The sequence below is a fragment of the Pelodiscus sinensis genome, chromosome 5 (assembly GCF_049634645.1).
Source record: "Pelodiscus sinensis isolate JC-2024 chromosome 5, ASM4963464v1, whole genome shotgun sequence".
NCBI classification, from domain to species: domain Eukaryota; kingdom Metazoa; phylum Chordata; order Testudines; family Trionychidae; genus Pelodiscus; species Pelodiscus sinensis.
This window is the reverse complement of record NC_134715.1, coordinates 113,642,542-113,656,915: the sequence shown is the minus strand read 5'-3', so window position 1 is coordinate 113,656,915 and position 14,374 is coordinate 113,642,542. Positions and strand designations below refer to the sequence as shown.

Sequence of the window (14,374 nt, the reverse complement as noted above, 5' to 3'; positions counted from 1 at the left end):
GGATTTCAACACAGTGATTCCCTTTTTATGTGAAATCTGAATTTTACCCTCCATCTCTTCCTTCTCTCTCCCTTGCCTTTACCTTTGAATGTCTCTCTCTTACTCTCCGTGGGCCAAATCCCTCAGTCCTTATTCAGAATTTACACAGGTAAATCCCCCTTTCCAGCAAATTATACCTTTCTTTTTGGAATAAAGAATAAATGATTTGGTTTATTATGCCCCTATGATTAACTTATTAAACTATAAGACTAATAGAAAGGAAAGATCTATTAGATCACCTAAACCGTCTCCTGGCTATACAAGGCTTTTACTTACTGCACATTTTCTAGTGTTTTGTCCAGTCTAATTTTAATGGAAGCTTCCACCACCACTTCTTGTGGTGGATTATTCCAGCAGAAGCCAAACTGAAAACAGAGTTTTCCAGATTTAGGTCTTTTGTGGTATAATTTCCCCATGTGAACATTTTTGCAGCTGTAAAATTTTCAAAACATTAGGTATGTACCTAAAACTGAATTTAAAAACAAAAAATTCCACCATGATGTTTGCAGGGCAGATGAGCTAGAAAAAATCAAAGCTGTTATGTTTTCATGTAAATATAGTCCTGTTTCCAAATAATGGAACAGCATTAACCACTGGTGATCAGCTGAGCATAGCTTTAGATTCAATTCCTGAAAGGCAGTTCAATAAAACTTCAGTAATATCTGTGTAATACTTGTCTGCAAAAAGTAACAACTTGCCTGCTTTTATCATGTAAGCAAGAGAAAAAGCCCTCCATACACCATGACAAAGCTTAAAGGGCCTGATTCTGATTACACTCAGTGTTGTACATATCTGGGATAACAGTGGAGTCATTCTACAGATTGTATGCCCCTGGTCCGGCACCCTTGAGACCTGACTGGTCCCAAACCAGTGAATTTCCCAGACCAGCGAGGTCAAGGATGGCCCCGGCTGCAGGGCTCTGCTCCGATGTAAGCAGATAGGCTGGCATTGGCTGAGTGGGAACTGAGGGAAGACTCTCGGGGTAAGAGGCAGGGTAGCTGCAAAGCCCCCTGGCCAGGAGTGCAGCCCTGTGGGAGTGTGAGCCATGTGGTTGCTGGTTTGGGCTCCTGGCCCCCAGCCATGGGATTGTGTTTGTGGTTTTGGCCACAAGGCTCCACAGCTACTTAATCTCTTCCCCTGAGAGTCCTCTCCACCCTGTCGCTATTCCCCCATCTCCCTCCCTTAGCTGCAAATGAGCTATTTGTGGTGTTATGGAAGTTCTGAGAAGACAGGGGAAGTGCTGAACCTGTTGCTCTCCCTCCCCCAGATTTTCGTCATGAGAGTTTCAGCCCAGGAGTGCCCACAGGGATGCTGGACCAGAGATGTAGCTGGATGAGAGAAGTCCAGATTACAGAGGTCCAACCTGTAGTAAAAACCTACAGAAAATAAGATCAGAATCATGTAACTGAGCATCTGCAGGCACAGCTGCTTGCAGTTCCCATTAGCTTGAGTTTGCTGTTCCTGGACAATGGGAGCTGCAGGAAGTGGTGGGCAGATTCCATTGGCCAGGCATGGCAGGCAATGGGAGCTGCAAGCAGCTGTGCTTGCACACACTCAGATAAACAAACACTTTTACGGCATGCCAGCAGCTAAGCTTGATAAACCACACACATGTGGCCAGCACATGGGAGGTTCCGTAGCCCTGCCATAAATCTTTATACTTTAAGGAGCATTAATCCAGAACACTATTGAAAATCTACAAATAAATTTGATGTGACTTTTAAAATTTGTCTGAATACCTCACAGGGCGTATTCTACTTTTCTATAGCTCTATTCCATGGTTGCCTGGAATCATGTTCTGCTTTATACCTAAACAAAGGCTTATTCTATTTTACAATCCAAGAAAGACTTTGGAGCTAACATTTAATCTCAGTTAACTTTCTACTGCACTATAAATTAAAGAGCAATTGCTTATGGACAATTTCTAGGGAAAATAAGTTTCTAGGACTGCACTTAACCATAATTATGTTAGAGAAAAGATTATTTTGCCAATATCAGTACCAACAAGACATGACAGAGAATGAAACACTATACAAAGATAATGACATTTTGAGATTTATATAATTTACTGAAATAAAGAAAGCAACATTTCATGAACTGAGTATTGCCTCGCCACTGGCAACTCACTTTATATAAACCAAATCAGTGAGCCATGACAATTTCATTAGGTTAATACAATACATCTTATGATGGTCAAGAACACCCAAGCTTTACCTTGCCTTCCTTGGTGTAAGCAATCACCTTGTCCTCATCTTTTGGGTGAAAAATCAGGGTTTCCACAAAGAAGGTAATAGGCTGCTTTTGAAAAGTGGCTCCTTCATCTGTGCTCATGAAAAGACTCTGGTCTCGGTCATTATGTGAAGAACTCACAAGAATTATCTACAAAAGAAAAAGAGTAATACATATTAAGTCACAGATTCTATATAAAGAATTGTTCATTGCCAATATCAGAAGCCAAGGCAGCGTTATTTCTGAAGGAGATGGTAAGAATTAGGCAACATGCTTCACAAGAACTCTGTATCTGAGCTTTTCAAAGCCATCTAGAGAACTTGAACACCCAGTTTCCATTAATTTCTTGAGCATGAACTTTTTTTTAAAAATCAGTCCAAGTCTACTTTATATCTAGGGTTCCTAACTCTCAAATCACATAAAACTGAACACCCTTGTCCTGCCCTCTACTCTGAGGCCTCACTCCCTCCCCCTTACTCCATCCACCCTCTCTCTGTTGCTCACTCTTCCTCATCCTCACTCACTTTCACTGGGCTGGAGCGGTGGGCTGTGGTGTGGAAGGGCTGTGGGCCCGGAGAGGGGCGGTGGGCGATTGGGCATTACGGTGATGCCAGTAACTAGAGTTTCAGGATGTGGGAGGGGGATCTGGGCTGGGGCAGAGAGTTTGAGCATGGGAGGGGGTGAGGGCTCTAGCTGGGGGTGGGGTGAGCACCATCCATGTGTGGAATGAATTTTGTTATATGGACATGTTGTGTCACACTTCAACTCCAGAAGGCTGCATGTAACATAATGGACATAAAAAATAAGAAGAAACACTGACTATGGCTGCTCTTTTTGTGCCTAGGAGTCAGACATACTGGCTGCTTCCAGGAGCTGCCTATGCTGGCTGCTTCCAGGAATGGCACAGAGCCAGAGCAGGCTGCCTGCCTTAGCCCTGTGTACCACTGACCAGCCTGGCCAGCAGTGATGACTACAGCTGCTAGGTCTCTTTTCAACTGAGTGTTCCAGTCAAAAAACAGAAGCTTGGCACACCCTACTTATATCTGAAAGGCAATGAGTTTAAATCCCACTATTTCTATTGGGGTCCTTGCCCCAGGGTTCCTAAAGCCACATACATTCAAGAGCTCCAAACTACTGAGGAAGGAGTAGTTCTGGTAATATCTTGTTTAATTTGACCATTTAAATAGCTAACCCTTTTGTGTAGTGAAGCTATTTTTATAAACAAATGGCATGCTTAATCACTGCTGTAACTAAACTGAAGTTAATAGACACACACCAGGGATGAAACTGGTCTGTAACATCCACATATGGCTGAATATTCTTCTCTCTGGCTCAGATAACAATCTCACTTTGATGATTTGCAAAAATAAATGCTAGTCAATTATCTGCATTTCCTTTTCATTTCAGGATATTACTTTGACTCCAACCTAATAAAAGTTGCAGCTGCTGGCTGTCTGCTTGCCTGGACCTCATACTGGGCTTTTGGTAACACAGAAATATTTTTGCTGCAGAATCTAATAAGAATAAAAATCCTTTCAGCTTCTTCAAGCGTGCCTGAGTCTTATAGCATGGCTTTTGGAAATGGCATTGTGAGGTTCCATTTGTATCATGTCTCCTGCTTGTAAATAAAAAGATGATTTTACTAAGCACTGGCCCTGCAAATGCAACATCAAATTTAAAAGTCCACATGACTTCTTTCTGGCTCACACATCAACAGCAATTAGAAATTTTGCAATCAAAACAATTAAAATATTCAGTTGATGATGCACAAGCCAGCTACAACTGCCAGCTAGGGTTGCCACCTCTGCCCTATCTCTTCTCTGGGTCCTGCCCCTACTCGTTCCCTCCCTCCTCCCACTGTCACTCACTCTCCCCCACCCTCACTTGCTTTCACTGGGCTGGGGCAGGGAATTGGGGTAGAATCAAGGATGAGGAGTTTGGAGTGCAGGAGGGGGCTCAGGACTGGAGCATAGGGTTCAGGTGCTTAGGACTGGGAGAGGGCTTAGGACTGGGGCAGAGACTTAGGGTGCAGGAGGGGGTTCTGAGCTGGGCAGCAGGCTGGAGTGCAGGAGGAGACTTAGGGAGCAGGCTCTGGGAGGGAGTTAGGGTGCAGAAAGGGGTTCTGACCTGAGGTGGGAGGTGGAGTTCAGGAGGGAGCTTGGGGTGTGGATTCCAGATGAGTGGCATTTACCTTAGGCGGCTCACAGTTGACAGTACAGCAGCGTCTGTGTGGCTCCTGGAAGTGACTGGCATGTCTGATCCTAGGCAGAAGAGCCAAGAAGCCATGCATACTCCCAACACATGCTGTCCACACAAGCTCCATCCCGACAGCTCCCATTGTCTTCAGTTCCTGGCCAATGGGAGCTGCAGAGTCGGCGCTGGGGCTGGAGCATCGCACAGAGCTTCCCTGATTGCCCCTTTGCCTATGGGCCACAGGAACTTGCCAGTCGCTTTTGGGAGCTATGCAGAGCCAGGGAAGACAGGGAGCCTGCCTTAGCCCACTGCACTGCTGACTGGATTTTTAATGGCCTGGTCAGCAATGCTAACCAGAGTCACCATGACCTTTTTTCAGCCTGGCATTCAGGTTAAAAAACAGGCACCTGGCAACCTTAAAACCAGCAGAAAATCCTAATAACATTTTTTTTGCAGAAGAGCAGATGCGCTCTTTCGGAAACCCTGTCTTCCTCCATCCATGAAGAAGAAGGGCTCTTCCGAAAGAGGAGGCTTTTCTGAAATTTGATGCAGTGTAGATGGGCCAAATTTCAGAAAAGCCTCTTCTGAAAAAACTATCGGAAAACGGGTGCAATTTGTGTACCTTTTTCCGATAGATCAGTGTAGCCTAGACATAGCTTAACTCATAGTGGTGTTTATGTCTATGTTTTGTTTAAAAACAAAACAGCATCATGCTCTCATTATATTAAAAATGAATTCCTAAATACAAAGTTGGGGAAATTAACATAGTAAGATGCTGAGAGTCAGAAACATAATATTAGAATAAATCTATCCTCTCACACACAAAAGAGAAAGTAAAGCTGTCATCTATATTGTAAACATTCATTTGTTTTCAAGGTAAGCTATTACTCTTCTGGATCATGTATCAAACACTGATTGCCAAAAGGGTATCTAGTAATTAAATATTGTTAAAACAAGGAGAATTATTTATAGATATTATGAAGACCAGCAGACTTCTGTTCATCCCTTTAAACCTACTCTTGCACAGCTGTCCACCTTGCTAGATCTTTGGCAGGTTTTACACGAAACAAAACAGACAGATTATGATAATTCTATGTTTGGTTACCCATGGTATGCATAAAAAAACAACTGTTCCAAAATTTAATGGGATATCTGGCAAATCTCAAGCCATCTATAGAGGCATAAAACTGAGATAGCAACGCCTAGCTATTAGCACCATTCCCAACTATATTTCCAGGGAAATGTCAATATGAGTTAAATGTTAACAAGACAAACGTCAGTTCCCATGGGCTTATGCACAGGTATTTAGGGAGCAATTATGATGTTGTAGACAGACTCTTGAATGGCTCCATCAAACACAGCACAAAACCTGTGAGGTCCATGTGATGCAGCGATTTCATAAAAGGGCTTCCACAAGGTTGAAAGAGTAAGTGCATGATGTAAGCTCAACTTCTGTCCAACCATGAGTCTTGGTCATTTGAAGCACTGCCAATGTTATATGTTGAAAAATCATGAGGCAGGCCCAAAAAATCATGTGAGATTGGATTTAAAATGAGTTTAAAAATAATAAATATGGGGCTCTTTTTATGAGCTTGCTGATATTTTTGAGCTATACAGGTTTATATTTTCAAGTGTTTTCCCCCTGAAACCATGAGGGCTTGTGACTTAGAATTTGTTTTAAATGAAAGCGGAGATTCTCATCAAATAACTTGCTTCCAGGAGTTGAACTTCAAGAAAAACATCAAATATTGTAAGACACTTAATGAAATTGCAAGTTATGGAAGTGTCATGTTTGAAAGTGTTCTCTGCACCCTTCATAGATAATGTAAGGGAGTACTATCATCTGCTTTTAGGAAGTGATTGTTCTGTTGCTTGGGCCTATTATATTTTTCACACACACAGCCTCCGATATACATCAGGATGAGTACATTATTAAGGATGATATTCCAGATAAAATATTGCACATGCATCAGGCACTTTACATAAGTTTTGATTTTTTTTAAAACAATGAGACAAGTACCAATAGATCTTTCCCTTAGCAAGAGATTCTGTGACTGCTGTGTGACAATAACTGGGACATACTGTCAGTAGAGCTGAACCAAAGGCTGACTGCTGATGATTTTAGCTCCAAATGAGTAACTACTTGCTTGGATGGCTTTGAAGCCAGAAACCAGAATAGATTTTAATCACTGCTAAACTTCAGCTCAGCTTTTAATAATGATTTTATAGCTTTTTATCATTCCCTGTGGAATTCTCCACTATTTCTCATTGAAACTATAAAATTCTATGAAGTTATCCCTCATTTTCCTTTTAACCTTCTGGCATCTAAATAAGGTGTGTATCCATCTCTTGATGTGCTTGGATAATTCACATTAGCATTATCTGGAGTTATATTAATTGAAAGTGTAAGGCTGCTTGGGTGAAAGTTATGAAATCAGAGTTCATGATTCTAAGGAATGGTAGAAGGTAGAACAGCAAAATAGAGACAATGGATTTCAGGAAGTCAGAATTTAGTAAACTCAGAGAGCTGGTAAGTAAGATCCCATGGGAAGCAAAAGTAAGAGGAAAAACAACTGAAGAGAGTTGGCAGTTTTTTAAAGGGACATTATTAAGGGCCCAAAAGCCAACTATTCCACTGCATAGAAAAGACAGAAAGTATGGCAAGAGACCACCTAGGATCGAGCAGGAGATCTTATATGATCTAAAAATAAAGAAGGAGTCATATAAAAAGTGGCCTTTTTTCCGGCAACCCCCCTCCTTTTTCGAAAAGCTACGTAAACCTTAGTTTTTGAGGAAGAGTGGCTTTTTAAAAAAAAAGCATCCCAACTACTTTCACTTTTGAAAGTGAGATCGGAAGAAGATATGCAAATTCCCATGGAATTTACATATCCTCTTACGGAACTTCGGTGTAGTCTAGAAATAGCCTCAGAGAGTAGTTATTAAAGGTTCGCAATCATGGTGGAAGGACATAACAAGTGGGGTTCTGCAAGAGTCTGTTTTGGCACTGGTTCTGTTCAGTATCTTCATCAATGATTTAGATGATGGCACAGAGTACATCTATTAAGTTTGCAGATGATATCAAGCTGAGAGGGGTTGCTAGTGCTTTGGAGAATAGGATCAAAATTCAAAATTGGACAAACTAGAGAAAAGGTCTGAGTTAAAGAGGATAAGTTTAATAAGGACAAATGCAAAGTACTCCACTTAGGAAGGAAAAATCAGTTTCACATATACAGTATAGGAAGTGATTGTCTAGGAATGAGTACTGCTAAAAGGGATTTATGTGTCATAGTGGACAACAAGATAAATATGAGTCAATAGTGTGACGCTGTTGCAAAAAAAGCAAACATGATTCTGGGATGCATTAACAGAAGTGCTGTGAGCAAGACACGAGAAATCATTCTTCCACTCTACTCTGCGCTGATTAGGCCTCAATTGGAGTACTGTGTCCCGTTCTGGGGACCACATTTCAAGAAAGATGTGGAAAAATTGGAGAAGGTCCAGAGAAGAACAACAAGAATGATTAAAGATCTAGAAAATATGACCTATGACAGAATACAGCAAGAATTGGTCTGGTTTAGTTTAGAAAAGAGAAGACTGAGGGGGGACATAAGAGGTTTTCAAAGGGTGTTAGGAGGAGGAAGAAGAATAATTGTTCTCCTTGGCCTCTGATGATAGGACAAGAAAAATTAGTTTAAATTGCAGCAAGGAATGTTTAGGTTGGACATTAGCAAAAACTTCCTAACTGTCAGGGTGGTTAAACACAGGAATAAATTGCCTATGCAGATTGCGGAATTTCCATCACTTTAAGAGCAGTGATGGAGATATTTAAGAGCAGGCTGGATAGACATTTATGAGGGATGATTCTAGACAGTGCTAGTCCTGCCATGAGGGTGTGGGGACTAGACTCAATGACCTCTCAAGGTCCCTTCCAGCTCTAGGATTTTATGATTCTAGTATCAGAGGTGTAGCCGTGTTGGTCTGAAACTGCATAAACAACGAGAAATCCTGTAGCACCTTATAGACTAACAAATTTATTGGAGCATAAGCTTTCATGGGCAAGACTGCATCTGACAAAGTGGGTCTTTGCCCATGAAAGCTTATGTTCCAATAAATCTGTTAGTCTATAAGGTGCCACAGGACTTCTTGTTATTATGATTCTAGTGTTTCAAGGAAATAACCTGTCATTTAAATTGTAAGGCGAGCAGTTAAGATAAAGTATGGACTTGTATCACTGTCTTGGAGTGCAGAAAAAAAAAAGCTATAATGTAAATGAAAAATACTAATATAATTGCTTGCATATGTAGTAAAAGATGTATGCTGAAGGGTTTAGACTCCTGTGTTTTACTACCATTACTATCTGGAAGAAGACTGTGAAAAGGATATAAAATTAACTTGGTAGTGATATTGCCAAGATTACTAACATAGCAGAAGCTCAGAGCTTCTGTGTATGTGTATCTCTGCTTGATAAATAAGAATTGATCAGGTGAATGTGATAGCCCCTAACAGATAATGGAAGTTCTCCTTAGCTTAGACTGTAGAGACTTGAGCTTATAAGAGTGGGATGATCTGAGATCTTACCTCACTAAAACCATATCCATGAAGCACTGACTAGCCATGTCCAGCAACAAGATGACTGGGAAATCTTAATTGTAGTTTTGGTACCTTCTCAAAGGTGTGCTGACATGAAAAGTGCCAATAAATATTGGACAAGAACTTCTCCATAAGGAAAGATAACTCTTTTCTTGCACTCAAGGAAGCAGGAGTGTCTCACTGAAGAATCTGTTCATAAGGTTCTCAAAATTGGAGAAAAGAAGACTGAGAGGGGATATGATTACAGCTTTAAAGTGTTTTAAGTGTTCAAGCGTCACTAGCAGAAGGAAGAAAAATTGGACATTAGGGAATTTTTCCTTAAAGTCAGGGTGTTAAGCACTGGAATAAATTACTTAGGGAGGTTGTGGAATCTTCATCAATGAAGATTTTTAATAGAAGGTTAGACAAACACTTTTCTGGAATGGTCTACATAATACATAGTCCTGCCATGAGTGCAGGGACTAGACTAGGTGACTGCTCAAAGCTCCTTTCAGTGCCATGTTATGTTAATAGCCAAGGAAGATAAACCTTATCAGAATGGTAAAAGAGATGTAGCCGTGTTAGTCTGGTCTTGCTGAAATAAAAGACAGGACTATGTAGCACTTTAAAGACTAACAGGATGGTTTATTAGGTGATGAGCTTTCGTGGGCCAGACCCACTTCCTCACATCAAATTGTGGAAGAAAATTGGCATGACCACAGATACCAAAGGGATACATTTTTTTTATTGTATCCCTTTGGTATATATGGTCATGCCAATTTTCTTCCACAATTTGATCTGAGGAAGTGGGTCTGGCCCACGAAAGCTCATCACCTAATAAACCATCTTGTTAGTCTTTAAAGTACTGCAGAGTCCTGTCTTTTGTCTCATCAGAATGGTGCTTATTATCAGTCACAGCAATCACTGGGACACATAGATCATACAACAGCAGTTTTTAGCAGCTTAGTCAGTCTTAGGATACATCTACACTGCAATGCTATTTTGGGATAGCAGAGGTATCCCAAAATAGCTACCCCACGTCCAAGGATCTGAGAAATCTGCTACTTCGAAATAATTTTTAAAACAGCAGACACACTGTTTCACCATCCCTGTAAACCTTGTTGCACGAGGGATAAGAGATGGCTCAAAATAGCACTTTATTTTGAAATTTGGCACCGTGTAGATGTGCCAAATTTTGAAATAGCCTATTTCAATATAAAATTGAAATAAGATACCTTATTTTGATTTTAGACTGCAGTGTAGACATACCCTTAGTTTGCTAAGTAAGGGTATGTCTACACTACAGCACTAATTTGAACTAACTTAGTTCGAATTAGTTAATTCGAACTAAGCTAATTCGAATTAGCGCATCTAGACTTAAAAACTAGTTCAAATTAGCATTTTGTTAAATCGAACTAGCATGTCCACACTGAGTGGACCCTGAACCGAGGTTAAGGATGGCCGGAAGCAGTGCCGGCAGGGCATCAGATTAGGACTTAGAGCGTGGAGCTGCTGTCTCAGGCTAGCCGAGGGCTGTGCTTAAAGGGACCTGACCCCCACCCCAGACAGACAGTTCTCAGGGTTTCCCCACTTGCAAAGCAGTCCTGGCTTGGAGTGCCCTGAGTGCCCACACTTGGCACATCACAGCACTCTGCCATCAGCCCGGCTGCACTTGCCGCAGGCTGCCATCCGGAGGGGGGGGGGGGTCAATCAATGGGCTTCAGGAGAGCTTCCACCCCGAGGAGCCCACAGAGCCAGCCCAGTCCTCCCCATCGGGGGCTTGTACCCCATTCCTCCCTCACCTCCTTCCACTTACCCCTCTCTAGCCCCCCTTCCTGATGTACAAAATAAAGGACACGTGTGTTCAAAAATAGAAACTCTCTTTATTGAACAAAACTCAGGGAGACTGGGAAAAGGAGGTGGGAGAGGGGAAGAGAGAGGGTGGGGGAGGGGAGGGCAACTAAAATGATCAGGGGTTTGGAACAGGTCCCATATGAAGAGAGGCTAAAGAGACTGGGACTTTTCAGCTTAGAAAAGAGGATACTGAGGGGGGATATGATAGAGGTCTATAAAAGCATGAGTGGTGTGGAGAGGGTGCATAAAGAAAAGTTCTTCATTAGTTCGCATAATAGAAGGACTACAGGACACCAAATGAAATGAATGGGTAGCAGGCTTCAAACTAACAACAGAAAGTTCTTCTTCACAAAGCAAATAGTCAACCTGTGGAACTCCTTGCTGCAGGAGGCTATGAAGGCTAGAACTAGAACAAAGTTTAAAGAGAAGTGAGATAAAGTCAGGGAGGTTGGGTCCATGGAGTGGTATTAGCCAGGGGGTAGAAATGGTGTCCCTGGCCTCTGTTTGTGGAAGGCTGGAGATGGATGGCACGAGACAAATGGCTTGGTCATTGTCTTCGGTCCATCCCATCCAGGGTCCCTAGTGTTGGCCGCTGTTGGCAGACAGGCTACTTGGCTAGATGGACCTTTGGTCTGACCCAGTACGGCCATTCTAAGCTCAGGGCTCAGGGTCGGGGGTCTCAGTGGACCCTGGTTATCCTGCCCTAGACGGCCACTTTCCTGTGCCTAGTGCGGAGGTCATGGATGAGATCCACGATGTCCGCACTAGACAAAGCGGGCGCCCACCTCTTGTAGTCCCGGGCAGGCTCCCAGGAGCCGCCAGCCTGGTCCCGGGAAGAGGCGGAGGGCTGGGTGGCAGTGGGTGGCTGGCTCGAGCCGTGCTAGGTGCAGGGTCTGCTGGCTGGGTGCTGGCAGGCTTGCACCTGGCACAGGCACCGTAGCCAGCCCGTGCCCCTTTAAGGGCTCCGGGGCCGGGAGGGGGGCAGAAGAGTTTCCCTGGTGGTGCCCAGAGTGGCCACCAGGGAAAGCTGGGGAGGGCTAGCCTCCCACTAGTTCAAATTAAGTGGCTACACAGCCCTTAATTCGAACTAGTTAATTTGAACAAGGCGTTAGTCCTCGTAGAATGAGGTTTACCTAGTTCGAATTAAGCGCTCTGCTAGTTCGAATTAAGTTCGAACTAGCGGATCGCTAGTGTAGCGCCTATCAAAGTTAATTCGAACTAACGTCTGTTAGTTCGAATTAACTTTGTAGTGTAGACATACTCTAAGACTCCATTATTACGTAGCTTAAAACTCAGCACATATCTACTATATCTTAAAATCAGAGGGGCAAATTAAGAAAAATAGAGAGATGCAGGGGAAGGAACCTCCACACACATGAAGCAGGATGAAATGAGCTTTGTGTTTTAAACTCTATTGTGGTTGAATATTAGAAGAAGGGCATTCTTTAGTGGATTCATTTGAAGGTTGAGACTCAGGACTTGCTGAGAATTAGTCCTTATATTATCATAGATTTACTGTGTGATCTCAAGTATGTCAGTTAACTTCTCTGGGTTTCAGCTTCCCCAGCTATACAGTGAGAATGATCATATGCTTTTACTTACCTCCTAAGGGTGTTGTGATGATGAGCTAATGTCTTTACAGTGCTTTGAAAAACTCAGGGACTCTGATCTACTTATTCTAAAGATGCTTATTAATCACTCCTTTCTCAGGTCAAAACTCCTACTGAAATCAACAGTGTTAGGGTACATCTACACTGCACAGCCATTTTGGGATACCGGAGGTACTCAAAATAGCTACCCTGTGTCTACACAAGCCACCCATTATTTCAAAATATTTTTCGAAATAATGGACGCACTATTTCGCCATTCCAGGAAACCTCATTGCATGAGGGACAAGGAATGGCTCGAAATAGCACATTATTTTGAAATCTGGCACTGTGCAGGCATGCCAAATTTCAAATTTCAAAATAGATTCAAAATAAGATACGCAATTTGCGTAGCACAAATTGCGTATCTTATGTTGAGTCTGGGGTGCTGTGTAGACACACCCTTAGTGAATACAATCAAGAGTACTGAAAAGGGATCAGGGTAGGAGTCCTTCACACTGTACCTCAGCATCCATTTTTGGCTGATAATGGAACACCTGATTCAGAGCCAATCGAAGGCTGTAGAGAAGGATGCCCACTGATTTTCCTTGGCTTTGAATCACGCCTCTAATGATCAGGCTGAGATGGAGTTACCTCAGCCTCTCCCTCACCCCTTCCCCACACACCCCCTCCGCTTCCCTACATCTGGCCAACATGCAGTACAGTGTAAACAATGGCTTTTGTGGGAGAAAGGAGGAACTAGAGATGGTTCTGGATTTGGTCCCAGCACCTGGAAGCCTTAAGTTAACAAAAAGACATCCCCCATTTCTGCCTGCCTTCCAACAGAAAGAGAGAAGAAAAGCATATAAGGGGAAAATAAGCTATAAAAATAGTACATTAGCATTCCACAGGTCAAAACACAGGAAATAAAAGGTGTTGGAAAAGTTATAATTACCCCATCGTTTATTTTTATCTTGATAATTATATGGTTACAAATCAGCCAGCAGTGTGTTAAGTACATAAAATGCTTCCAATTTGAACTAACTATAGTAATAATCAAATTATTGGAAATTGGACCAAATGTCTACAAATTCATGCTGCCAACCCTCTGACACACATACTCTGGGGCAAAAAATGCCATCTTCCCAATGTTCCCTCTAATTTTTTCCATCCAAGTGTGGAATCAATTTTGTTATCTGCATTGAGGCATGAGCAGATGTGCACTGCAAGTAGAAACACATTCATCCCATTGTGGGCACTCTGCTAATCAGCTGAACAACATCTGAATCTCTCTTGGGTAGCCAACCAAGTGTTCTTCTTACAGGGAACACGAATGCAAACCCTCTGGTTCATTGCAAGTAGTAGATAGCAGCAGTAGCAGCATAATATCTGATTTAAGGTTACTCCATAGCTTCAGCAATTAACTTCATCAATTAATTCCAGCACTGATTCTCTGTTCTTTCTCATGGCACTTAAAAAAGAATAGTTGAGTAGTATGAGGGATGATCATGAAGAATTATCCATGGTCATGCAGTAATAGAGCTTTCGACTAAGTATGGAGAGAGCACTTGTTTCTTGAAGTTTTACAAGAACAAAAACTGAAATATTCTAAAATGAAAAGAACTAATAGTATCCTTTTTTGTTATGAACAGAGTTTATAATATTATAGTCTACTTTGGTTGGGTGAAATAAATACATCAACTCCTGTTTTAAAAATTTCAGTCGCTTCCTGATAAGACGCTGAATGCTGCCTGTGAGGTTTTGAACATCTTAAATCTTGTTCAAGCTTTTCCATTAAAATGAACTCCCACTGAAGTTGGAGGATATGGCTATTAGAATTAAATCCTGCAAAATGCTGAGCACTCTAGCTTCAATATAGCAAAGCATTTAAGGATGTGCTTTAA

At 42.1% G+C, this 14,374-nt stretch overlaps 1 protein-coding gene across 10 annotated transcripts in view; it reads right to left on the bottom strand.

Moving 5' to 3' along the window:
* Positions 1 to 14,374, bottom strand: part of SORCS2 (sortilin related VPS10 domain containing receptor 2) — a 929,896-nt gene that overhangs the window by 153,972 nt on the left and 761,550 nt on the right. For all 10 annotated transcript variants that reach the window (XR_012904391.1, XM_075930787.1, XM_075930782.1 and 7 more), the window contains one exon: positions 2,254 to 2,418. Coding sequence is in view for 9 of the 10 variants with exons in the window: in XM_075930787.1 (XP_075786902.1) it covers positions 2,254 to 2,418 (165 nt within the window). In the remaining variant the exon portion in view is untranslated. The remainder of the gene's footprint in view (positions 1 to 2,253; positions 2,419 to 14,374) is intronic.